Genomic DNA, 25,103 nt, shown 5'->3' with positions numbered 1-25,103 from the left:
AAACAAGATACAAAAACAGCATAGACTTGGCAATAATGACATCATCAAGAAACAGCAACAACAGGTGAGCATTGAATGATCACATGACTCTCCTTCATCCATTGATAGCGCCAGCTCATGTTGAGGGCAAGTGAAGGGCACTGTGGGGAGGGGACACTACTGAGCCTCTACAGTTAGCACAACTAAGGCCAAATAACAAAAAATACCGGTTGATCGTCCGGATTTTTCAAAAAAGAGGAGAAAGAGGGCCTTACTATTTACAATTTTTTTTCCAAGATGGCCACTTAGTATTTCAAATCAAACAGGCACCAATTCTTCAGTTTGAATCAACGGCAAACTTATGTATACCTATTAGTTGCATGAGGACCTGTGTTAACACTAACACTAACAGGGTCGGATAACACTAAAAAGATTTGCTGGTAGGCATTAACTAATAATTGTTTTATGAAACAGACGGTTACAAGTGTTCGAGAGCATCAAGTTAGATTCGGGAAAAGCTCCTAGGCCAGTCCTTTTGAAAAGATGGATTAAAGATTTAAAAAAAAAAAAAGTTTTTAATCTTTTTTTAAAAACAAAAATCGAAAAATAGTAAATAGTAAAAAATAGTAAAAAATCAAAAAATAGTAAATAGTAAAAAAAATAAAGGATGCGGCCCCCCAAAAGGATGCGGGCGGGGACGATCAACTGGTTTTTATTTTTTATTCGGCCTAAGCCTTAAATCACATCAACAACTTTCTGCAGCTACGTGTAGACGTAGGGCTATAATCAAATTGACTGGATGCAGTACACCGAGTCTGATGAAACGATAAAACTCTACTTTTTCATTGTACTGCAGGACTAAATTTCATTTGAAAACCAGTTGTAAACTCATCTTTCAATGCCATAGTACAATAATCACATTCCAAATTGACTGAATAGATTCGTGAATTAAATTACACAATGAAAGACATTTGACTTTTAAAGCAGGGTGTAAAAGGAATACCCCAAACAACTTGCCTCAATCCTATCACAGTATTGACTCTATTAGTATTTGACCTTGTATTTGATAAGGAGGGAAAATGGGAAACAAATTAATGACTGAGCAGACAGACAAGCTGGCCTTTAGTGAATTTATTTCCCTGAGATTGGCAAACAAGCTCATGTCATGTGTAATGATGATGGCTTAGATTGAATGTTGCTGACTAGCATCTGTCTTGTTTGACAGAATGGGATGTATCTATCATGGATAATATCAACTGTAGTGACTCTGGGTATTCTGCAGTTAGCAAGTTGTATTTATGTAGGTACATGTGGGAACACGTAACACAATGTAGTCAAATGAGAAATGGTTGCAATGTAATAGACACTTTAAAAGATGTACCAGCATTCACTGAGATGGCTACATGGTTCACAATTACAGGCAAATGTACACAAAATTAATTCATTTGTTTGTTTGTTTGTTTGTTTGTTTGTTTGTTTGTTTGTTTTGAAATGGCGTTATGGTTTATAATGCAAAAACAAAAAATGTTTTCAACGTTCATTTTAAAATCTCTAGCCAAACTGAGCCAATAAGCTCAAATGTTTTGTTAACAAGCTTCATGCAACATTATAGTACACCAAAAATATGCGCAAAATCATTATCATAATTAAATTATGAGTCAACATAACAAATTTACAATTGAATATACATTTTAATATTTAAATGAGATGAAATGAACCAAAATTAACTTCATAAATGCCAAAAAGAGACAAAGTGTCACAAATACCATTGGTATATCCTTAAAAAAATGGTTCAAATATTAACACCATATTACAGTGTAAATGTGACCACAGATTGGATTGCAAGGCAGAAGTAGGATATACATGTATACCAAGCTGCACATTGTACTTCTAACTGAATAATCTTACCTGTATCATCTAGAACTTCCAGTAAGTACTTGATGTTATCCTCCTCATCTTGAGAATCCTCTTGCCTACTACACTGCTTCAATGTAGCTTTATTGTTCACTCTGTACTGTAATCCTGACAGAAGTGTACTTAAGAAGTTAAGAGCAACTATCCTGGTAGATGAATCCATTGGTGTCTTCATGATATGTATCACTGAATCTGTATGGAGTTAAATATTGGTCAACAACTGCCATCACTCACATAGTCCGTTTACATCAATCCATTGAAAACATCTTATTTAAAGGCAGTGGACACTATTGGTAATTACTCAAAATAATTATTAGCTTAAAACCTTACGTGGTAACGAGTAATGGGGAGAGGTTGATAGCATAAAACATTGTGAGAAACGGCTCCCTCTGAGGTGACATAGTTTTTGAGAAAGAAGTAATTTTCCACAAATTCAATTTTGAGACCTCAGATTTAGAATTTGAGGTCTCAAATTCAAGTATCTGAAGCACACAACTTCGTGTGACAATGATGTATTTTTTCTTTCATTGTTATCTCGCAACTTCGACGACCGATTGAGCTAAAATTTTCACAGGTTTGTTATTTTATGCAATGTTTAGATACACCAAGTGAGAAGACTGGTCTTTGACAATTACCATTAGTGTCTAGTGTCTTTAATTTGGATAGTCAATTTGTATGGAATAACAATCTTTTATTATAAAGACGACATTAAAGGAACACGTTGCCTTGGATCGGTCGAGTTGGTCTTTGAAAAGCGTTTGTAACCGTTTTTTTTTAAATGCATACTGGGTAGAAAGATGTTGTAAAAGTAGAATACAATGATCCACACAAACATGCCTCGAAATTGCGTGGTTTTCCTTTTACCTCGTCGACTAACACGTCGGCCATTTATGGGGGTCAAAATTTTGACTCCCATAAATGGCCGACCGTGTTAGTTCGCACAGTAGAAGGAAAACCACGCAATTTCGAGGCAAACTTGTGTGGATCATTGTATTCTACTTTTAAAACATCTTTCCAACCATATGCATTTTATAAATAACGGTTACAAACGCTTTTGTTTTGACCAACTCGTCCGATCCAAGGCAACGTGTTCCTTTAATAACAGGCCTGGAATTACCTGAAGGCCACAGAGACCATTGCCTCCATTGCCCCTGATCTTGGCCTCGGTGCCCTTTTAACAGTTCCCCATAGACTTTCCTATTTTCAAATACAAGTGCCCTGTGCAAAATCCAAAAGGCCTAGCCCTTTCAGAGATCAAATTCCTGGCCTGTAATAACATTTCATAATCATTGATAATTCAAACACACATTTTTATTTAACATTTACTGGGTTTTTGTACATAATTGAGTGTTGGTTTTTGGTTAATAATTCCTTCATATCCTCATAATGTTTGGTGTTTTGTCCGGAAATTTTAGCACATTCTAAAACTTTCATGATGGTTTGGCTAATTAATAAAGGAACTGAGTTTCTTTCAAATGGGCTAACTAATAAAGGAACTGAGTTTCTTTCAAATGGGCTAACTAATAAAGGAACTGAGTTTCTTTCAAATGGGCTAACTAATAAAGGAACTGAGTTTCTTTCAAATGGGCTAACTAATAAAGGAACTGAGTTTCTTTCAAATGGGCTAACTAATAAAGGAACTGAGTTTCTTTCAAATGGGCTAATTCATAAAGGAATTGTGTTTCTTTCAAATGGGCTAATTAATAAAGGAACTGAGTTTCTTTCAAATGGGCTAATTAATAAAGGAACTGAGTTTCTTTCAAATGGGCTAATTATTAAAGGAACTGAGTTTCTTTCAAATGGGCTAATTAATAACGGAACTGAGTTTCTATCAAATGGGAAAATCGAAATACAAATATTTTTCTGGATATTTGGTTTCAAGTGTATAAGCTACAAAATACAAATCATATATATTTTTATTTTCTATTTAAATATCTGTTGACAATAACGTCCCTAATCAAAGGCCTCGTTCATAAAAGCTTGGTAAAGTTTGTTCCTCAGATAAAAATATATCAGTACACTAAAAACTACTGTAAAATGTAAGACCAACAGCAGTAAAAATCTTATGAAATCATCATACAAGTGACACTTCTGTGATTAAAAAGAAAATTTCTTTCAAGAAGTTTGTGCAGGTAAATAAGTAAAGTGGTAAAGTAAAGAGTAAATACTAGTAATGCAAGTGGAGATGGAGGCGTGTGAGTAGATGAGCTGTTTGTTTTGGAGCAACTTGAAGCCTGGGCCAAGACACCTCATCTTTACACAGCTTGTACTCAGCATTAACAAGCCCAGCATATAATCTCCTTAATGCAATGGTACACACAATATGTATTTACTCTGCCTCATCGCAAGATATTTCATATTGGTTTTTATAAAGCCCAAATGAAGTGTTGTTTACTAATGCAGTTTACGGAGTGGACAAAGCCGACATTGACCAGCATAGACATCTGTAATGCGTATGCTTCACTATGAAACCCCTAATTTAACAAAATGTTTGTATTTTAAACCATGCCTAGGATATTGAGTGTAGATCAACTCTACTAATGAACATGTACATGTAAACTAGTATTGGTTATAGCCAATGGGACTGGGAAAGCACCAAGTATACAGTTGTGATCCCACATTGGTCTTAAAGCCATTGGACCCTTTCGGTAAACAGTATTTTCCAAGGCCCACACTTTGTGTATCACAACTTCTATATAAAATAACAAACCTGTGGAAATTTAGGCTCAATCGGTCATCGGAGTCGGGAGAAAATAACGGGAAAACCCACCCTTGTATCCGCGCGTTTCGCCGTGTCATGACATGTGTTTAAAATAAATCAGTAATTCTTGCTATCGAGAATTGATATTGTTTTACTGTTTTCTCAAAAAGTAAAGTATTTCATGGACTAATATTTCAAGAGAAGTCTTTCACCACTACCTTCTGTAAACCCTGTAAGTTATTTGTAAATCTGTGAACTTTAATTTTTGTTTCTGTACCGAAAGGGTCCAATGGCTTTAAAGGTTAAACCAATGTACCTCCAAACAACTGTTACATCTATTAAATTCTAAAGGCAGTGGACACTATTGGTAATTGTCAAAGTCAAGTCTTCATCTTAACATATGCTTAAAATAACTAAGCTGTAAAAGTTTGAGCTCAATCGGTCATCGAAGTTGCGAGATAACAATGAAAGAAAAAACACCCTCGTCACACACGAAGTTGTGTGCTTTCAGATGCTTGATTTCGAGACCACAAGTTCTAAATCTGAGGTCTCGAAATCAAATTCGTGGAAAATTACTTCTTTCTCAAAAACTAAATTACTTCAGAGGGAGCCGTTTCTCACAATGTTTTATACTGTCAACCTCTCCCCATTACTCGTAATCGAGTAAGGTTTTATGATAATATTTATTTTGAGTAATTACCAATAGTGTCCACTGCCTTTAACAAACTAGTTTTAAAACTGGGCAATCTACATGTACTTTCACAGAATACACTGTTCCTGAAAACCAAACATCAAGATTAGGGCAAAGTGAATAACAGCAAAAGTCATCAGTTACCTACTGGGTTCTGTCTAACTACTAATTAACTGACAAACTGTTTGTGTGTTCCCTTAATAAGGGGATACAAGAGCAAGTGAAAGGGTCTTACCGGTCGTTTAAAACCAGCAGGGTCAAACAAACTCGGTCCTGCAGGGTTTTTATGACATAGTCTCTACTCTGTTATCCAATTCAAAAATGTCTTTTTTTGTTACAAAGTGTAATCATATATTTAAAAATCTGTAAAACTTTTGTAAAAGATTTGTGGGCCTAATTTCAACTCCCGTTACATCCTAATGCTCTGTTTCATGTAGGGTCAAATTGCACGCGAAGCTCGGGGCTGTGCTAAATATACATTTTAATTGAGTAACAGATGTATTGGTTGCGTTACAAGTAAACTAGCCCCTGAGTAAGCTAGTGCATCAACACGTATGTAGTATAAAAACACTAATTGATGTTAACAGAATAAAACTTTTTTAGAAATCTGTGTGGAATACCTGTGATATTTTTCCAATATTTGACCATGACCGGCAACAGATCCTTGAGCTTAGCTTGGTGCAACGTGGTGATATGAGTGAGCAACAGAGAGAATGTACTTTCCCATACATCATGGATGTACTTCCAGGTACAAGACCCTATAAAAACACAAACAAATTACATCAAGGTAAGTAAATTAAAAACCAGCAATGCAATTTTTCAGCACACAAAAAATGTATGAGTTAAACTAACTCACAAACAGTTTTGATACATGTTTCCAGTAAAGATGGTTCACTCAATTAACTCTCTACTATAAACAAGTATCTAACTTAAAAGATGTTCAGTATTTGTCAACATTATGTGTACTATCACCCAAGGAAACGCTTACACTTAAAGGCAGTGGACACTATTGGTAATTGTCAAAGACTAGCCTTCACAGTTGGTATATCTCAACATATGCATAAAATAACTAACCTGTGAAAATTTGAGCATAATCGGTCATCGAAGTTGCGAGATAATAATGAAAGAAAAAAACACCCTTGTCAACCTTGTGCGTTTAGATGGTTGATTTTGAGACCTCAGGTGCTAAATCTGAGGTCTCGAAATCAAATTCGTGGAAAATGACTTCTTTCTCGAAAACTATGGCACGTCAGAGGGAACCGTTTCTCACAATGTTTTATACCATCAACCTCTCCCCATTACTCGTAACCAAGAAAGGTTTTATGCTAATAATTATTTTGAGTAATTACCAATAGTGTCCACTGCCTTAACAAAACACACTTATTCATTTTAGACAAGCAGTTATAAAAGCAATCATAGTTATTCACATTCCAAATGCACTTCTGGTTATTCGAATCAACACTATAAATGATGGATTCTTTTTATTACAATATAATCTTCTTTTTTTCTTCTTCTTTTTTTTTCTTTCTTTTTTTCTCTGCATTTCTTTTATACCTTGATGCGCAGTAGAGTATTATATAGGTAACTGCGCAATATAAATGTCCGTTTTATAATATAAAATGTTACCATCCGTAAATGCCAACGGAAATTCTGTTTCGATAGAAAATAGCTTCTGAAATAATAATAATAATAATAATAAGATTTGGAATGATGCCAGCCTTCTGTTCAACATCATTTCCTTTAATAATAGCTACAAATTAATTTCCAGGCTGTCTATGGCCGATACTTCCCAATAATCAAAAACGAACTCGTCCAATTAGTTCTGTAACCCCAGATGATTAATTAAAGGTCCATAAGAATGAAACCTGATGCTATGGTCTAGGTTCATAGAAGCCAATATGGCTGTTTGTGTTGGATCATTTCCTGCAACTTGATATTGACCAATTAATCTTTCAGACACAAAGAGTAACTACTACATGTATGAACTAGATGTAAAACTATACATTTGAACTGAAGAAGCACTTAAACAGACCACAAAAAACACCTTGACCTAAGTTTTAAATTTCGAAAAAAAGATCGGGAAATTGTTGACTTTTTTCCCTTTCAGCAAATAAAGTAGTGTGATGAGAAATCAATCATTGGAAAAGAAAAGAAGGGACGGAAACTGTTTCATTTTGTGCTGAACTCTTCGATGGTATATTGGAAGATCCTCTCACTGTCAGTGCCTACATGTAGTACATGTATGTTTTACAATAAATCAGAAAATTATTCCTATGCTGCTAATTGAACTGAATTATCAATCAATCCCCAAGGATACAGTGTGAGCATTTGGTTGCCTGTCAGGAATTTCTACCTCGGCATGCCGAGCATTCTACAAAGAAGGCAACTTTATTAGATGGAAAAAATTGTTTCTAAAGACTTTAAAGGCAGTGGACACTATTGGTAATTGTCAAAGACTAGCCTTCACAGTTGCTGTATCTCAACAAATGCATGAAATAACGAACCTGTGAAAATTTGAGCTCAATCAGTCATCGAACTTACGAGATAATAATGAAAGAAAAAATGCTGTTGTCACACGAAGTTGTGTGTGTTTAGATGGTTGATTTCGAGACCTCAAGTTCTAAATCTGAGGTCTCGAAATCAAATTCGTGGAAAATTACTTCTTTCTCGAAAACTATAACGCTTCTTTCTCGAAAACTATAGCCGTTTCTCACAATGTTTCATACCATCAACCTCTACCCATTACTCTTTACCAAGTAAGGTTTTACGCAAATAAATATTTTGAGTAATTACCAATAGTGTCCACTGCCTTTAAAGTTGGTCCTGCTTACATAAATGCAGCTTTATAAAGCAACCACAAAACTAAGCCAAATGGAAGGTACACCAGAAGTAATTCAGCTTTTGCTGTAAATGGCACAGTTTTTGAGATAATGCAAATAACATATCCAGCACTAACTTACACAAACAGGAAAATTGCAGACATCCAAGCTCACCTTAAAATCACCATAACTGTAAATTTGATACCCTGTGGTTTTACATTACAGACCAGTTATTGTTTATTTGAAAAGTGGATGGATTTGAAAACCTTGAAAGGCTCCGTGTGATCAGCCTCCTACGCAAGTCACCGCTACGACAGTTGTATACATTGCCCTCAACCAGCTAATCTAGCTGGATTAAGGTTTCACTTTTAATGATCTGACTTCCCCTCATGAAATTGAAAATCTTGATTTATAAAACACCTGGGGACAAGCATTTAGATTACTGCATGGCTTCATGGTTGCAATCTGCATGACCACAAGGGGACAAATCAGCAGTGGTAGTAACTCAATGCCAAATCTTGCTAACTGAAACATTCATTTCTTATCACTGGGGACATTTTTAGAGCAAGTTTAAATCCACACTGGTTTGTTTTGACACGTGTACAAAATGTATGCATCTATTGACAGTAGAAATTAGCCAATACTCCTCTTTAAAGGCAGTGGACACTATTGGTAATTACTCAAAATAATTATCAACATAAAACCTTTCATGATTACGAGTAATGGGGAGAGGTTGATAGTATAAAACATTGTGAGAATCGGCTCCCTCTGAAGTGACGTAGTTTTCGAGAAAGAAGTAATTTTCCACGAATTTGATTTCGAGACCTCAAGTTTAGAATTTGAGGTCTCGAAATCAAGCATCAGAAAGCACACAACTTTGTGTGACAAGAGTTTTTTTTCTTTCATTATTGTCTCGCAACTTCGACGATCGATTGAGCTCAAATTTTCACAGGTTTGTTATTTTGTGCATATGTTGAGATACACCAACTGTGAAGACTAGTCTTTGACAATTACCAATAGTGTCCACTGTCTTTAACAAATCCTTTACTAAATGTAATTAAACTTATCTGTAGCCATTTGCTTCCAGGGCCCAATTTCACAGAGCTGTTTAAGCACCAAATTTTGCTTAAGCAAAAACAAATCATGTTTAGTAAAATCAGATTATTGGCCAAGCCTCCACTCAATTGTTATGCTAAGTAAACAACAGCTAAATACCAGTCACAAGTAATGTATATGGCATGAAATTTTGGCCAGTAACATGTGTCAAATAAGCAAGCTATTTTCGTGCTTAAGCAAATTTTTGGCGTAAGCAGCTCTATGAAATTGGCCCCAGGTCAGGATTGGTGCATGACATACATGCGGTAATAGGTGCGATCACTGTTGTACACTAGGCATAAACAACTTGGCAGTTATTTGTAATAGATACTTTTGCACTCATGTTTGCGCCCATCATTGTATCCAATCCAAACTTAAGAAAAACAACCAAAATCAAGAAGAAGGGAGCAATGGAAACAGATAGCTGCAGGTAACGCTGCATGTAGATCCCTCAGGAGTTTAATACAATGCAGTACCTTCCTCTCGTAGAAGATGATTCAGTTTACATAACAAATGGTAAATATTTCCTGTTAAATGATAATATGCAGCTGTCCCAAAGCAAACAAATGGTCAGTGTATTCCCATAGGATTTACCTCAAGCTAGAAACAGCAACAGTCAAAGGAAGATAATTGGTTACTTGGTCAATTTGGATGGCTGCTTAAGGGCACTATCATACATTGTCACATCATGATGAGTGCAGCATAATTGAGTGCACAAATATTTTTACAATTTTTTAGGTCTTTTTTATCTGTCTGTAGACTGGGTGACTTACAGTAAGTATTTCATGAGCTTCAACAGTGCTGGACAACATGCTCTGATAGGGCCGATCGTCTACAAATACCATAGTTCCACAGACACTGGACACTGATGGTAATTGTCAAAGACCAGTCTTCTCACTCAATGTATCTCAACAGATGCATAAAATAACAAACCTGTGAAAATTTGAGCTTAATCAGTCCTTGACGTTGCGAGATAATAATGAAAAAAAAAACACCCTTGTCACACAAAGTTGTGTGCTTTCAGATGCTTGATTTCGAGACCTCAAATTCTAAAACTGAGGTCTCGAAATCAAATTCGTGGAAAATTACTTCTTTCTCGAAAAATACGTTACTTCAGTAGGAGCCGTTTCTCACAATGTTTTATACTATCAACCTCTCCCCATTACTCGCTACCAAGTAAGGTTTTCTGCTAATAATTATTTTGAGTAATTACCAATATTGTCCACTGCCTTTAAATTTTCTGTAAACCAAAGTTAATTTAGTTTCAAATTGCGAAAAAAAATAAAAAAATGTGAGGTCTTCATGTATGCATACCGAACACACCAACTGAAATATTGAGCCCACCAATTCCGTTCAGAACCACACATACTAAGAAAAGAGATTTTACTTTGGAGTCGGCACATTCTTGTTTTTATGTTGACCTGCAATATATTCTTATACTTACCTGTTGCCTCTGTGCTGGATACACCAAGCAATCTACAAGCAAGCACTAATTCTGTAGTGTCAATATTAGCGGTTGGAGATTTGTTAGGATTCTGTGTGCGCTTGTAAGCTTGAAGAAGCTGTAAGATATCTCTGTACATGGTAAGATGTGCTGACAGCTGTAGACGAATCTTTCTTTGTTCTTGGGTAGATGTCACTGAGAGGTGATGTAAGAGACCTGAGATGTGCTCAACATCAATCAATCTACAACATTAAAACAGACCATACACATTATATTCATTGGTTAGAAAGTTACAAGTTTTATTGTATAGTTAAAGGCAGTGGACACTGTTGGTAATTACTCAAAATAATATCATAAAACCTTTCTTGATTACGAGTAATGGGGAGAGGTTGATGGTATAAAACATTGTGGGAAACAACTCCCTCTGAAGTGACGTAGTTTTCGAGAAAGAAGTAATTTTCCAGGAGTTTGATTTCGAGACCTCAGATTTAGAATTTGAGGTCTCAAAATCAAGCATCTGAAAGCACACAACTTCGTGTGACAAGGGTGCGACAAGGATGTTTTTTCTTTCATTAATATCTTGCAACTTCGACGACCGATTGAGCTCAAGTTTTCACAGGTTTGTTATTTTATGCATATGTTGAGATACACCAACTGTGAAGACTAGTCTTTGACAATTACATGTACCAAGTGTCCAGTGTCTTTAAATTCAATAAATTATTAATTATTATTATTGTTATTATTACTTACAGAATTTACTTATCCTGCAAGAAAGAAAACTGAAACCAAGTTTAATGTCTTAGTGATGACTAGCCAGCTAGCTGGTTGTTCCAGTTTATGTTTAATAATTGGGTCACATCAGAAATTCCAAGTTTATATGAATTTAGCTGTTGCACGTACAGGCTGATGAAAGAAGGCGTAAATTGACAGGTCTTGTGTCATTCATATTGGTTGAAACGATACAACGTAACATGTGCTTTGCTTATTGCACAGAAAACACCTTCTCACCATAACTTTCATTTCACTCAGTCGATTTTATTTCAAAATTCATAATTCAGCTCATTATTTGTATAGATTTTAGAGAAACTTGTTGAAACATATTGAGAGTTCGAACAAATAAATATCAATTTACCCATGGCATATAAATGGCACAATACAATGTCATCAATTAAATGTCATAAAAGGACATGAACCAAATGTCATTTCAAACACAGAAACCATGTCAAGTTCCCTTTAATATTAGCAACATACACCAATGTAGGGCAAGGAAATATTTTTCACTTCAGCTTCTGGTTTCGATTGAAAGATGGGGTCAAATTGGGTTCAATGGGTCTGTACACTTACATGTATAACCTTTTATTTTTCACTACTTTCTGATGATGTATACATGTAGGTTGTATAAATCCATGAGATATTGTTAAAAATATTGTGAAATTGTTTGAACTATTCAAATTTAAGTTAATGTAATTTGACACAGGATGTCGTCTTGATGTAACTTAAATGTTATCTCAGGAAATAAGAATTTGTTATGAATGGTGTTATGAACTGCTTGGACAGATAGATCTGGGGAAAACCCCCCAAATGAAACAATGTACGATATCAATAGCTGTTTTGGTGCCAAAACAGCCAATTTGGTGCCAAAACAGCCAATGATTTGATGCAGTTATTTAATTCATTAAAATCCAAGACCTTTGGCTCCTCAAAGACGAAAAATGATGCAACCTCTAATCTGATGGCCAGAGGCAGTTTGAATCCTATGTATTAGCAGCAGGTACTGCAAATGCAATGGTTTTAATAGATGCTATTTTTGCATCAGGGATAAAGAATACAATTTGTATTTTACCCTTTCAGATGTTTACAAAGCACTGTACACTGTTAAATTGTTGCAGTACCAGCTGCTAACACATAGAACTCAAACTGTCTCTAGCCACTTGGCTTGCTCGGTGGTCTAGTGGTGAGACATCTGCTCTAGCTGTTCAAAGGTCGTGAGTTTCAGTCCCACGCGAGAGATTTGCATATTAAATTTTTCTCACAGACTTCAGGATACTTCAGTATACAGTGCTCATTACGAATTGGTGTGAGGGTAAAACTAATTATATTCTTTATCCCTCGATGCAAAACTAACATCGATTAAACTCTCCTTCTTGTGAGTGAGTTCCTGTGATTGAGACAGAGGGACCTGGGGATAAGGACCTCGTTCCTGAGGCTATGACTGCCTAGATTAAGGATTCCCACTACACCAACTCATGTACGCTTCCAATCTACATGGATCATTCCGATGGCCAATACTACCCTATTAAGTTACTTTTAGGAGTAGCCACAGATTTATGAAAAAGAACTTCTGCTGCAAATATGTATATGTGGGAATGAACAAAAATTCTTTCCATACATATTATTTTCATTTGCCCAAGCAGTTAATTTATAGAAACAAGAATACCTTGTTATCACTTGATGCTTGGAAACAAACAATAGCGATTCACATTACATGTACTACTCCCCTTTTTTATCCCCCTTTTTTTTGGGGGGGGGGGAGGGAGGTTGGCACCTGAGGAACTACTGAATGAATACTGAATGATTACATACTGAATGTTTACATATAAATAAATATACTGCACACATATTTTTTAGCGGATAACGCCTCACAGTTCATGTTTCATTCTGACCTGTATTTTATGCCGCGATGCCCAGTAACATTGTAGTCTTATAATGATTGATATAGGACACTTGAAACACTTCTCAGCAATGTTTCACAGGACAATTTCCAAACTGATCATTCCTGTCTGTCAGTTTGTCCCAACAAAACAAGGTCCGTTCATGATGCACCGGACAAGGTTTAATAGTGTCAACGAAGTCGTCCACGTTGTTTAGAAAGTTTCTAAAGAGTTTTCAGTGTTTGAGGTGGACAAGTTTCTGGGTTTTTTTGTGCTTGTTGTGAAAAAAATTCCTATGGTAAATATGTTTGTGTGTGTTATATAAAACAAACTCTGAATGCATTGTGTTTGTGCATAATCCAAGAATACATTCACTCCAAAATCTTCGCCAAGTAAAATGTAATAGTCTAGATTTCACCTTGTGATTATAATCTGCGACAACAAAATTGCATGAGCCCAATGTTTGTATCTGATCATATGCATTGTAAAATATCTTGTTGAAATAACCCTAAAATGTTTATACAAGATCCACATCTGGTAAACAAAATAGTGAGTGTTTTGAGGATGGATTATAAATCATGTTTACATTCTCACCTGATCAAGCTTTGGTTAATGTTGTATTCATCCATAGAAGGCTTGGTTTCTTTGGGAGACAAAGCTAAGAGATTGAGGAGAAGTCGACATATGGCTGATATGAAGCTTGGAGTAACTACACTGATGTAACGTCCATTGGAATGTGGAATGCTCACTGTACTACTGGATTGAGATGAGTCGGGTCTGCTGGAACCTGTTACATTCAAGTCAAATCACAACATTGTTATAAAAACAATACAGAACTCTCCGAAGCTTCCTACTCCTAAACAAAGAGCTTTTAGAAGCTTTGTTGAAGCGTCTTACACCTTGGTAATCTGCATGTAATCATTATGATCTTAGATAACTTCCACTTATTAAGGTTAAAATGACCACATTGTGTGCAATAGTTTATTCTGCACTTTATACACCCTCCTCATTCTTTTAAAATCTTCATTTTATTCAAGCAATAAAAACAACTGAAACTTAACAAATATATGTACATTTTTACAAAAAAAAATTCTGTAAACTTTTCTTTGTCAAATGAGCATACATTCAATACACAAAAAATGTTTCTGGGATAATTTTTTATAACTGCATGAAATGCTTCAGAAGTCAATAACATTTTAGTATTAGTTCCATACATCATTTTTAGCGTTGTTTGGGAGAGCACATCGCTTTCATGATAGTTTTTGTTTTTACTTTTGCCTTACCCTGGACGGCCCCTGCCAACAAAGAGTTATGTCCGAAGATTTAAAATATTTTATTTTGTTAAACTTACCTTGATGCATTTAAATTTGCAATATTTAGACATTGTGTAGGCTTCATTAAAACATAATAAAGCTGTTTGCTGAATTATTTCTAATGCTTCATTCTCCCGAAGACGATCAGAGCATACTGATTGAAACGCTGATTTTTTTAATAATAATAATACTTGATTCTTGTATAGCGCTTTATCACAGCCCGAAGGGCATATCAAAGTGCTTCTGACATTATTACCAATGGTTGTCGACCAATGGTTCTTTTCAGAACTACTCAAAAGAGATTTACAAACGGTGCTATGTAAAATTTACCTGATGAAAGCTTATCGTTTTGCATAAATTAATTTTTTAAAATTTTTTTTACTATTGTAGCACCAACCATTCCAGGTTAAAACCTTTAGTTATAAAACACTTGCAGGGCCCAATTTCAAAGAGCTGCTAAGCACACAAATTTGCTTAGCATAAAATTTATGCCTTAATAAAAACAGGATTACCAAACAAATTTCCACATGATTGTCAGAATGAGCACACAACAGCTGAGTACCAGTAACAAGCAATATGCAATAAATGGAAAATTGGTTGGTAATGGTGTTTTTATCAAGTAATAAATTTCATGCTAAGCAAATTTTTGTGCTAAGCAGCTCTATGAATTTGGGCCCAGGACAATAACGGCTTACCTTGATCATTCTGCATAGTGAGAAAGGTGTTCACTTCATGATCGCTGTTAACTGTGGCACTCAATATCTATAGTAAAGAAAAACACATCTCTACATCTTTTACAAACTCAAAAATGTTTGATACAGAATATCAAGCAAAACAACTAAAATCATGACAACAGAAGTGTTTACAAAGTGTCCTGGCCAAGCAATCTGGTGCACTGAACTCAAGTTTGGGTGTTGTCAGAGTGTTGTTGCAGAGTGGTCTAGTCATTTGACTCAAGTTTGGGTGTTGTCAGAGTGTTATTGCAAAGTGGTCTAGTGCATTGGACATAAGCTTGGGCGTTGTCAGAGTGTTGTTGCAAAGTGGTCTAGTGCACTGGACACAAGTTTGGGTGTTGTCAGAGTGTTGTTGCAGAGTGTTCTAGTCATTGGACTCAAGTTTGGGTGTTGTCAGAGTGTTGTTGCAGAGTGGTCTAGTCATTGGACTCAAGTTTGGGTGTTGTCAGAGTGTTGTTGCAGAGTGGTCTAGTGCACTGGACTCAAATTTTGGTGTTGTCAGAGTGTTGTTGCAGAGTGGTCTAGTGCACTGGACACAAGTTTGGGTGTTGTCAGAGTGTTTTTGCAGAGTGGTCTAGTCATTGGACTAAAGTTTGGGTGTTGTGAGAGTGGTCCAGTGCACTGGACTCAAGTTTTGGTGTTGTCAGAGTGTTGTTGCAGAGTGGTCTAGTGCACTGAACTCAAGTTTGGGTGTTGTCAGAGTCTTGTTGCAGAGTGGTCTAGTGCACTGGACGTAAGTGTTGGTGTTGTCAGAGTGTTGTTGCAGAGTGGTCTAGTGCACTGAACTCAAGTTTGGGTGTTGTCAGAGTCTTGTTGCAGAGTGGTCTAGTGCACTGGACGTAAGTGTTGGTGTTGTCAGAGTGTTGTTGCAGAGTGGTCTAGTGCACTGGACTAAAGTTTGGGTGTTGTCTGAGTGTTGTTGCAGAGTGGTCCAGTGCACTGAACTCAAGTTTTGGTGTTGTCAAAGTGTTGTTGCAGAGTGGTCTAGTCATTGGACTCAAGTTTTGGTGTTGTCAAAGTGTTGTTGCAGAGTGGTCTAGTGCACTGAACTCAAGTTTTGGTGTTGTCAAAGTGTTGTTGCACAGTGGTCTAGTGCACTGGACTCAAGGTTTGGTGTTGTCAGAGTGTTGTTGCAGAGTGGTCTAGTGCACTGGACTCAAGTTTTGGTGTTAACGATTAACAATTGGAAAAAAGTTAAGGGAAACCCTTGAACACTGTCTAGTCATTGGACTCAAGCTTGGGTGTTGTCAGAGTCTTCTTCTTGGTTGTAAGTCATTTCATTTCTGTCAGAGTGTTGACATTATACAGTAAAACCCTCTTTTCGTTCATACAGGCAGCCTAAATTTGTCATAAACAATGAAGCCTACACGTTCGGCAGTTTTTTATAAACATGCTAAAGTTTCCAAGGACCTGCTACGTTGAACATGGTGTTGACAGAAAGTGCATGACTACCTGCAATGACAATGCTGTATGGTTCTAGCTCGCGCACCTTCGATGGTTATTATTGCAACTTATAGGGAATACCAGATTCTCCCAAGCATGCCTAGACACGTTAGGTCTTCAATCTCGAGGCACTTGCAACTGGTTTTGTCAACTATCGCCTAATTTCACCAATAGAGGGCTCTCGCGCCACCACATTGTCCGAAATGCTCTCTAGTGTTCAATGTTTCTTCTATTTTTTTTTTTTCGCAAGCAAAGTAACAAAGCTTACAGGACTGTAAATTGGAAATGATATGATTGTGTGTGTGTCACACCGGATCATGCGTTGTGTACATCGTGACTGGTAATTGGTAAGCCTTTTGCAACACTTTCGAGTAAATTCGTTTATCCGAACATAAAAATGTTAACATGGGTCGGCTGCATGATGGGTCAATTAACCATGTATGTAACCCTTACCCCCCAAATTTTAAACTGGATTCATTGAACCAGGGGAGGTAATATTTTGGCCTTCAAAAGCAGAAAACCCCCAAACGGCAGGAAATTTTCAAACTTGATATGCATACTAGAGAATAATATGTGGCTTTGAAGATGTCTAAAGAAAGTGTGTGTTTCTATAACATACCTGAGGCTGTAGACCACTCAGTAAGAAAGGTAGTTCAGTGCTTGCAGGTGTATTACTACCGCTGTCACCTTGATTACTACCAAGATCTATAAATATAATACAAAGACATACAGTTTATCAACAATCCAATTCCCTACGATAGTCTTGAAACCAAGCCTAACCAAACCTACAACTCAGTGCTGATTTGCTAGCAACAGTTAGGTCCTCGTAGCTGAACCCATCTGGTAAAATCCTTTACCAATGACAGAAGCTCAGGTTTTTGGGTAACGTTGCTATACTAGTTTTCCACTGTAATTGTCCTGAGAGGCAAATCCAAGATTCTAGGATGCCATGGTTGATTACAAGTTGTTGCTTATGGTAAAAACAAATAAAAAAATGTGCTTGAAAGAGGAACAAAATCTTAGTGCTTTTTATGAAAACATTTGTTGCCTTTAGTTTGGTCAGAGTTTCATTGTGACATCAACCTTAAGACGTTCTGAAAATTATTCCATTGAGGGGGCTCGGAAAAACTTTGAGACTCTAACTGCAAAATGGTTACACAGTATTGCTTAACATAGCAACCTCTGTAAACATATTATACACATATTGAATGGCAACGAGGTAACTAGTATACGTCTATTCCCACGAGGGACTTTGAGTGACCAGAAGAGCGACCTATTTCCCGAGGCCGAAGGCCAAGGGAAATAGGCCCTCTTCTGGTCACTCACAGGCCCAAGGGGAATAGATTAACACTTGTTACCAAATTATGCCAGTCAATATGTGTTTTATAACACAGCTCGGTCATAAAATGTCAAATAAGAACAGAAAAAGGAGTTTTGTACCATTCCAGCAAAACACGCGCACGCAATCACTAGCCTATGTTAGTTCATTCCACGTGCCCGTGTTTCAGCCAACCAGAATACAGAACGAGCAAGAGGTGTGTTATAATGCCAATTATGGGGTTTTTTTTCCAGGAATTTGTCCACACCCTTACAAATGAAAACATGTTTTTCCTAGCCAGAAATAGGATTCAGGTTTCTTAAAACAAAATCAAAACAATTTCTGAAAGGGAAAACCATTGGCCCTTTTCAGTACTAACTTTTGACTATATCATCAGATTGAAGTAGACAGCCAATTTTGGAAAGAGGACATCATATGCTCTTGTTTTACAGTAAAAATGTATCTTCTTTTCAAACATTTTTGAGAAAAAAAATGACAAAGAATAGTAAAAATACTTTTTTTTAAAGTTACATTTTTTAGGTAATGGTCTAGAATAATAATAATGTGTGATTTTATCAAAATAATTTGATCATTCCTTTATACTTTGCAAGGTACAATTAGGATGCACTTAACCTCGCCAAATGTTCCTTTCTCCTATAATTTGTTTATGCAATTTGTTGTACATGTGCATGATTAAACACACCCATTCACCCATACACACATAATTATGACCATTGGTATGTGTACACAACAACTATTATGCAAATTTAGGCTTCAGGGGAGCTTTTGCCACTAAATATTCATGTAATTTTTGGCCAATCACAGTGTGTGTTGGTCAGCCAGTCAGGTGCATGGTTTTATGGGCGTGGGGGAGGCAATATTGGCGCAGTTTCTAATGTGTCACTCAGTCAGTTTTCTTGCAAGACATGGCCGTCAATTGGAAGTTTAATTTGGGACCTGCGAGTCCTTTGGTAGGTTGAGAACTACGAGTCCATTGATGAGAAGTTGGACCGTCCAACTAGTGGTTTAAACCCGCCGAGGCCAGGGGTGGATTTCACAAAGAGTTAGGACTAGCCTTATCTCGAGTTAGGACCAGTTACTCGTCCTAACTTAGGACTATCCATGCAATTTGTATACCTCCTAGGACTAGTCCTAAGTTAGGACTAGTCCTAACTCTTTGTGAAATCGTCCCCTGGTTCTTGATAGTTTACCTTGACTTTGTCTCGGTAAAATTATCAGGAACCAGGCCTAGTTGGGATTAAACCACTAGTTGAATACCTCTTCAACACACATTGATTCCCTTATTTAATAATTAAAAAAACTGTGTCGTACAACAATTAGAAGGTATTTAATTGTTCTTTTATCCGAGTCCAAGTATAAAACTAAAATACTAGATTCTAAAATGCTGTAATTTAACAGTTTGAATAATGGAAAAAGCATCCTCGATCCCTGTAGAAATGAACTGAATCAATCAATCAATTAATCAATCAATCACTCAAGTGTTTAGAAAATGCTGCTCTATTTATACACACATGCTGGGTTAGCAGCAGTTGCACTGCTTTGCAAATAACAAAATGGTGTAGAATGAGATGTGTTGTTACCTGTTGTAGTTGTTGTAGATGGAGCTGATGCGACACTACTTGATGCTACAGTAGACTCTTCTACAACACTGACTGGTTGGATGCTAGCATGACCGTAGTAGTAACATAACGACAACCTCAAACTTTCATATACATTGTAGTGTTTCAGTACAGCAAGAAGGGCTGGCAAACCGCATACAGAAACCTTTAAAAAAGAAAGACAGTTTGAAGGAATGAACAAAATAAAACATCAGGGATGTTGTCCAATCTTTAAAAGATGATAAGAGCTAAAAAAAAAATTTTTAAAAGGCAACCAAAGAAAAAAGTAATTTCTTGTCCAGTTCAACAATCCTTACTCAATAATGCGGTCAAACAAGGCTAATCAGACACTGAGACCATATTTTCGTGAGAACAATGCCACAGTCCCCCAGACAGTCATTTTATTCCAACAATGCCACAACGTGTTTATTCCCCATGACTGTATTTTCATTCCAAAAATGCCGCAATGTGTCTAGCTTTCGGTCCAACAGATGTTGGCGTTGTACCAACGTTCTTCTGTGTGGCCGGGTATTCATTTTGAAAATGATTGACAGTCAATAACTTCAAACAAACGTCATTCACCAATTCGCTATTATGTGGTAAACTTTGAGGGTTTTTATTGTAGAGAATAATGATCTCTGAAGTGTGCCTTAGGCTTTACGTATTAAAAGGATGGGGTAATAGTTTATTTTTGTATTTGCCTCTTTTTAGACCTTTGTGATTGATAAGTGCTTTGGGAACTTAACTGTCATCTTTGGTAGGACACAAGTTTTATATTATTGTTACAATTAGTTCAAATCATATATTTATGAAGGTCAGTATACGTAGGTTCTAAAAGGCAACAAAATTTTGCTTTGTGTCAATGTACCGACACCGGGTGGCGCCCGGTGTTCTTTTGTGTGCGGTTAAACATGCGCCTTGTGCGGCAGTGCGCCTTGTCTGCTGACGTTCAAATTTGTTGGGGGTCATTTTAGGATCCTGCACCTTGTCCGCCGAGCGTCTTATCCGCAGGAAAATACGGTATACGCGGTGTATCAGAACGACCAAGCCCAGCCCATACTTTATGTATATCAGAATGACCGCCTACCTTTGTCTGTTGGTCATCTATAACAAGCCCAGCCCATACTTTATGTATATCAGAATGACCGCCTACCTTTGTCTGCTAGTCATCTATAACAAGCCCAGCCCCTACTTTATGTATATCAGAATGACCGCCTACCTTGTCTGTTGGTCATCTATAACAAGCCCAGCCCCTACTTTATGTATATCAGAATGACCGCCTACCTTTGTCTGTTGGTCATCTATAACAAGCCCAGCCCATACTTTATGTATATCAGAATGACCGCCTACCTTTGTCTGTTGATCATCTATAACAAGCCCAGCCCATACTTTATGTATATCAGAATGACCGCCTACCTTTGTCTGTTGGTCATCTATAACAAGCCCAGCCCATACTTTATGTATATCAGAATGACCGCCTACCTTTGTCTGTTGGTCATCTATAACAAGCCCAGCCCATACTTTATGTATATCAGAATGACCGCCTACCTTTGTCTGTTGGTCATCTATAACAAGCCCAGCCCATACTTTATGTATACCAGCCTCCTCTGGGTTGCCACTGTGCTGATCTTGGCTTAACAGGTTCACCAGCAACAAAGTTGCCTGTTATAAAACAAGAAATATAAGCAAAGTAGGATTTTAAACTTTACATGATTGAGGTTTGTTGAACACCAAGTGTATCAGATTTCACAACAACGATAACAAATATTACACGATTGGCCAAATGATTTCAACGGTGTTGCTGCAACACTACAAGACAATAAAGACTGGTTTTGTTTGAATAAAACTCGAGTGAAGAGGATACATTATTAATTGCACAATATGTGTACAGGTTTAAATTTGTTCCTGCAATGTTTAAAGTGTCCTGCAATTTGACGCACAAGTAAAAGTTGCAAATTCTAGAAAACTGAGAGTTGTTTTAATTCTGATATTTCTTAAAAATCGCTTATATTGATAACAGACGTACTTTTTAATAACCATACTTTTTGGATCTAGTTCTACTACTTTTACAATCACTTGGACATCCTATTAAGATTGTAATCTACTTTACCTGTTGGCGGACAATACTGCACTCTGATTGGTCAAGAAGAACTCCAAATGCCATGGCCCATAATCCACCTGGCAGATGCTCACAACCTGTTGTCACGGTAACACGTCCTTCTTCAGTAGAAGACAAAATGGCTGCTATAGCTAAGCCAGCTGCTCTCACCTACAAAAAGGACAAGCAATATTGCATGCTAAACCACTTTCAGTCTTTAAGTATGAATCCAAGAGCATTTAACATTTCACACAACTTTAAGACCTTATCATAGCTAACATTAAATCACAATCTTCAAGAATTTCTAAAAATTATTCATTTATACCTGTAAGGCACTCGACACCTTTGGTATTTGTCAAAGACCAGTCTTCTCACTTGGTGTACCTCAAAATATGTATATGCATAAAATAACAAACCTGTGAATTTGTTTATAGCTCAATTGGTCATTGAAGTTGCGAGAGAGTAATGGAAGAAAAAACACAAGTTCAGATGCCTTGGATTTGAGACCTCAGCTAAGATCTCCAGTTCATATCAATTATTTCAGTGAGAAATTATTTCTTTCTCAAAAACTACATGTACGTTGCTTCAGAGGGAGCCGTTTCTCACAATGTTTTATACTATCAACAGCTCTCTATTGCTTGTTACCAAGTAAGGTTATATGCTAACAATTATTTTGAATAATTACCAATAGTGTCCACTGCCTTTAATACAGCAACAGTTAAGGTAATAAACTTTTCTTAATACTGACTTTGTGATGTGTTGTATAAAGGGAGGAAGATGTTATACACTAACCTCAGGATCTCGATATGACCAAAGGGGAGTCAACCATCCAAGCCCAACATCCGCTTGCTCGTCTGGTCTCTGCCTTGTATACAGCCATTCACTTGGCCAACTCTTCATGAATTAAAAAAATGCAAATAAAGTAACACAATTTTGAAACAATTTTTAAAGCAATTGCCTATAAAGTGTATCAAACGATAAGGAGCTTTATCAAGCATGATATAGATTTTAAAATGCTTGCAACAGAGGTTACAAGAATGTATTATACGACTCTTATTCAAGGGATTTGGTTAGTGTTTTTAAATCTATTTTCCCATCTACATGTAGTATAAATCACCCCAGGAAATATTCAAAAACGTTAATTACTCCAAATTGACTTAATTTGTCAAGTCATGCCAGACACTAAGTCTCCAAAAACGTGTTCTTAATAGTGTTAAAGGAAAATAACATAACAAGCAGTGTGTTTAACATTTGGAACATTACAGCATTGAAGGCTTTACCTCTTCATAATGACAGTTTTTTGTTTATGTTTGGACACAAACAATTTGATATATATGCACAAAGTGTTTGGTTTGCAAAGTTTAGGGCAATGATTAGGGAAAACACATGTAACTTACAATGAATATATGACACATGTGATTCTGTACTATTTCTATACATACATGTACATCAGTCTTTTGTTGAATCTAACTCACTACATTTCAGCATATTTCACAATTGCATCAAGTGTAGCAGGTATTATAACACCCCTTACCAATATTCTGCCTTTTCATTGGTTTAGAGCGCGTCACATGATATATCTTAGTTTTACTATATGGTGGCCGTGTGATAGTGCATCGATTTGCTGTGTGATAGTGCATCGGTTTGCCATGCACTAGTCCGAAGACTAGTACACGGCGTGCAGTACCCAGACGTCCGTTGCGTGTACGAGAATGATAAATTAATAGTCTGTAACCATTTCGGATTACATGACACTACATGCAGCACAGTAAAAGTTTTCGCAATCTGTATTCGAGTCGTCCGTGGATTGTAGCATACAGATCTGTTACTTAATAGTACAGTATTTAGAAATGTTTGGGGTGTTATCAAACAAATATTGACTGCTTTTACTCGTGCCATAGCACTCGAAGCAGTCAATATTTGTATATTATTTAACAGTCAAGAGTTTGACCTCTAACCTTTTGATGAGATCTAGTGGCCATCTCATGGGCTAAATGACACAAGCAGAGAGTGGCGCTCTTTGTCACTCCTTTGCCCATATATGACATCGCTGTCCCTCCTCGTCCTACATGGAAAGCAGATACTACCTGTAGAGAGATACATATATTTAGCCGTCGATTTCACAAAGAGTTAGGACTTGTCTTATCTCATGCTAGGAAGAGTAACTCGTCCTAACTTAGGATTAATCTTTAAAGGTCTGCATGCTACAATGCAGGGTTGGGACCCGTCCTAAGTCCTAAGATTAGTCTTAAGTTAGGAAGAGTTTTGTGAAATTGATGGCAGTTACAATATTCATTCGTCATGCAAGCATAATAATCATTTCCTCTGTTTGCACATAATATACAAATTTTAAAATGTAAACTACACAACACATATAAGTACTAAAAGCAAGACAGCAGATAAACCTTAAAATAAGAACAAAATGCAATCAATAAATTATAACAACAAATAATGAAATTTAATGGCCAATACAATGCTAATGAATTCAACAGGAGTTGACAAAGTTAAAGCACTAACCTCTAGCAATGAATTCAACAGGAGTTGACAAAGTTAGGCACTAACCTCTAGCAATGAATTCAACAGGAGTTGACAAAGTTAGGCACTAACCTCTAGCAATGAATTCAAAAGGAGTTGACAAAAGTAAAGCACTAACCTCTAGGAATGAATTCAACAGGAGTTGACAAAGTTAAGCACTAACTTCTAGCAATGAATTCAACAGGAGTTGACAAAGTTAAGCACTAACCTCTAGCAACGAATTCAACAGGAGTTGACAAAGTTAAAGCACTAACCTCTAGCAATGAATTCAACAGGAGTTGACAAAGTTAAAGCACTAACCTCTAGCAATGAATTCAACAGGAGTTGACAAAGTGACATACTGTCTCCATCCGCCCAGTCTAGACTCCAGCCAGGCCTGCGATCAAAAACAGCAACAATTAATCTTTCAATATCATCGAGAACATTTCAATTATTAATGTGAATCAAATAATATCCACAAATATCATCTAATTTTGTTTAAGTTTAAATCATGGCACTGTTTTTTTACCAGTTGAACACCCCATTTTCCATGTTTTTGCATAAGCTATGCTTGAGTGGAACATGTATCAGCTTGAGATCCATCACAAATTCAGATTTTATCGTGTTCTTCACATTTCGCAAAATGAAAACATTCCACCTCATAGAAGACAGTGGACAACAAGATTTGAAAGCCGGAGTTTACATGCTGGTTTTAACATTGAAAATAACATCAAATAATAAATAGTGTGAAACACCCAAATAGATCCTTG

At 36.6% G+C, this 25,103-nt stretch overlaps 1 protein-coding gene across 1 annotated transcript in view; it reads right to left on the bottom strand.

The window, feature by feature from the left end:
- Positions 1-25,103, bottom strand: part of LOC139935001 (rotatin-like) — a 90,941-nt gene that overhangs the window by 25,167 nt on the left and 40,671 nt on the right. The window contains exons 27-38 of the mRNA XM_071929443.1: positions 24,655-24,730; positions 23,778-23,906; positions 22,612-22,713; positions 21,832-21,990; positions 21,270-21,383; positions 19,704-19,887; positions 17,404-17,489; positions 15,303-15,369; positions 13,889-14,081; positions 10,644-10,885; positions 5,906-6,043; positions 1,888-2,085 (exon numbers count right to left, since the gene is read on the bottom strand). Coding sequence (XP_071785544.1) covers positions 1,888-2,085; positions 5,906-6,043; positions 10,644-10,885; positions 13,889-14,081; positions 15,303-15,369; positions 17,404-17,489; positions 19,704-19,887; positions 21,270-21,383; positions 21,832-21,990; positions 22,612-22,713; positions 23,778-23,906; positions 24,655-24,730 — 1,688 coding nt within the window. The remainder of the gene's footprint in view (positions 1-1,887; positions 2,086-5,905; positions 6,044-10,643; positions 10,886-13,888; positions 14,082-15,302; positions 15,370-17,403; positions 17,490-19,703; positions 19,888-21,269; positions 21,384-21,831; positions 21,991-22,611; positions 22,714-23,777; positions 23,907-24,654; positions 24,731-25,103) is intronic.

This window comes from Asterias amurensis, chromosome 3 (genome assembly GCF_032118995.1).
Source record: "Asterias amurensis chromosome 3, ASM3211899v1".
In the NCBI taxonomy this organism is placed as follows: Eukaryota; Metazoa; Echinodermata; class Asteroidea; order Forcipulatida; family Asteriidae; genus Asterias; species Asterias amurensis.
The sequence above is the reverse complement of the archived record's forward strand: the minus strand, read 5'-3'. Positions and strand labels throughout refer to the sequence as shown.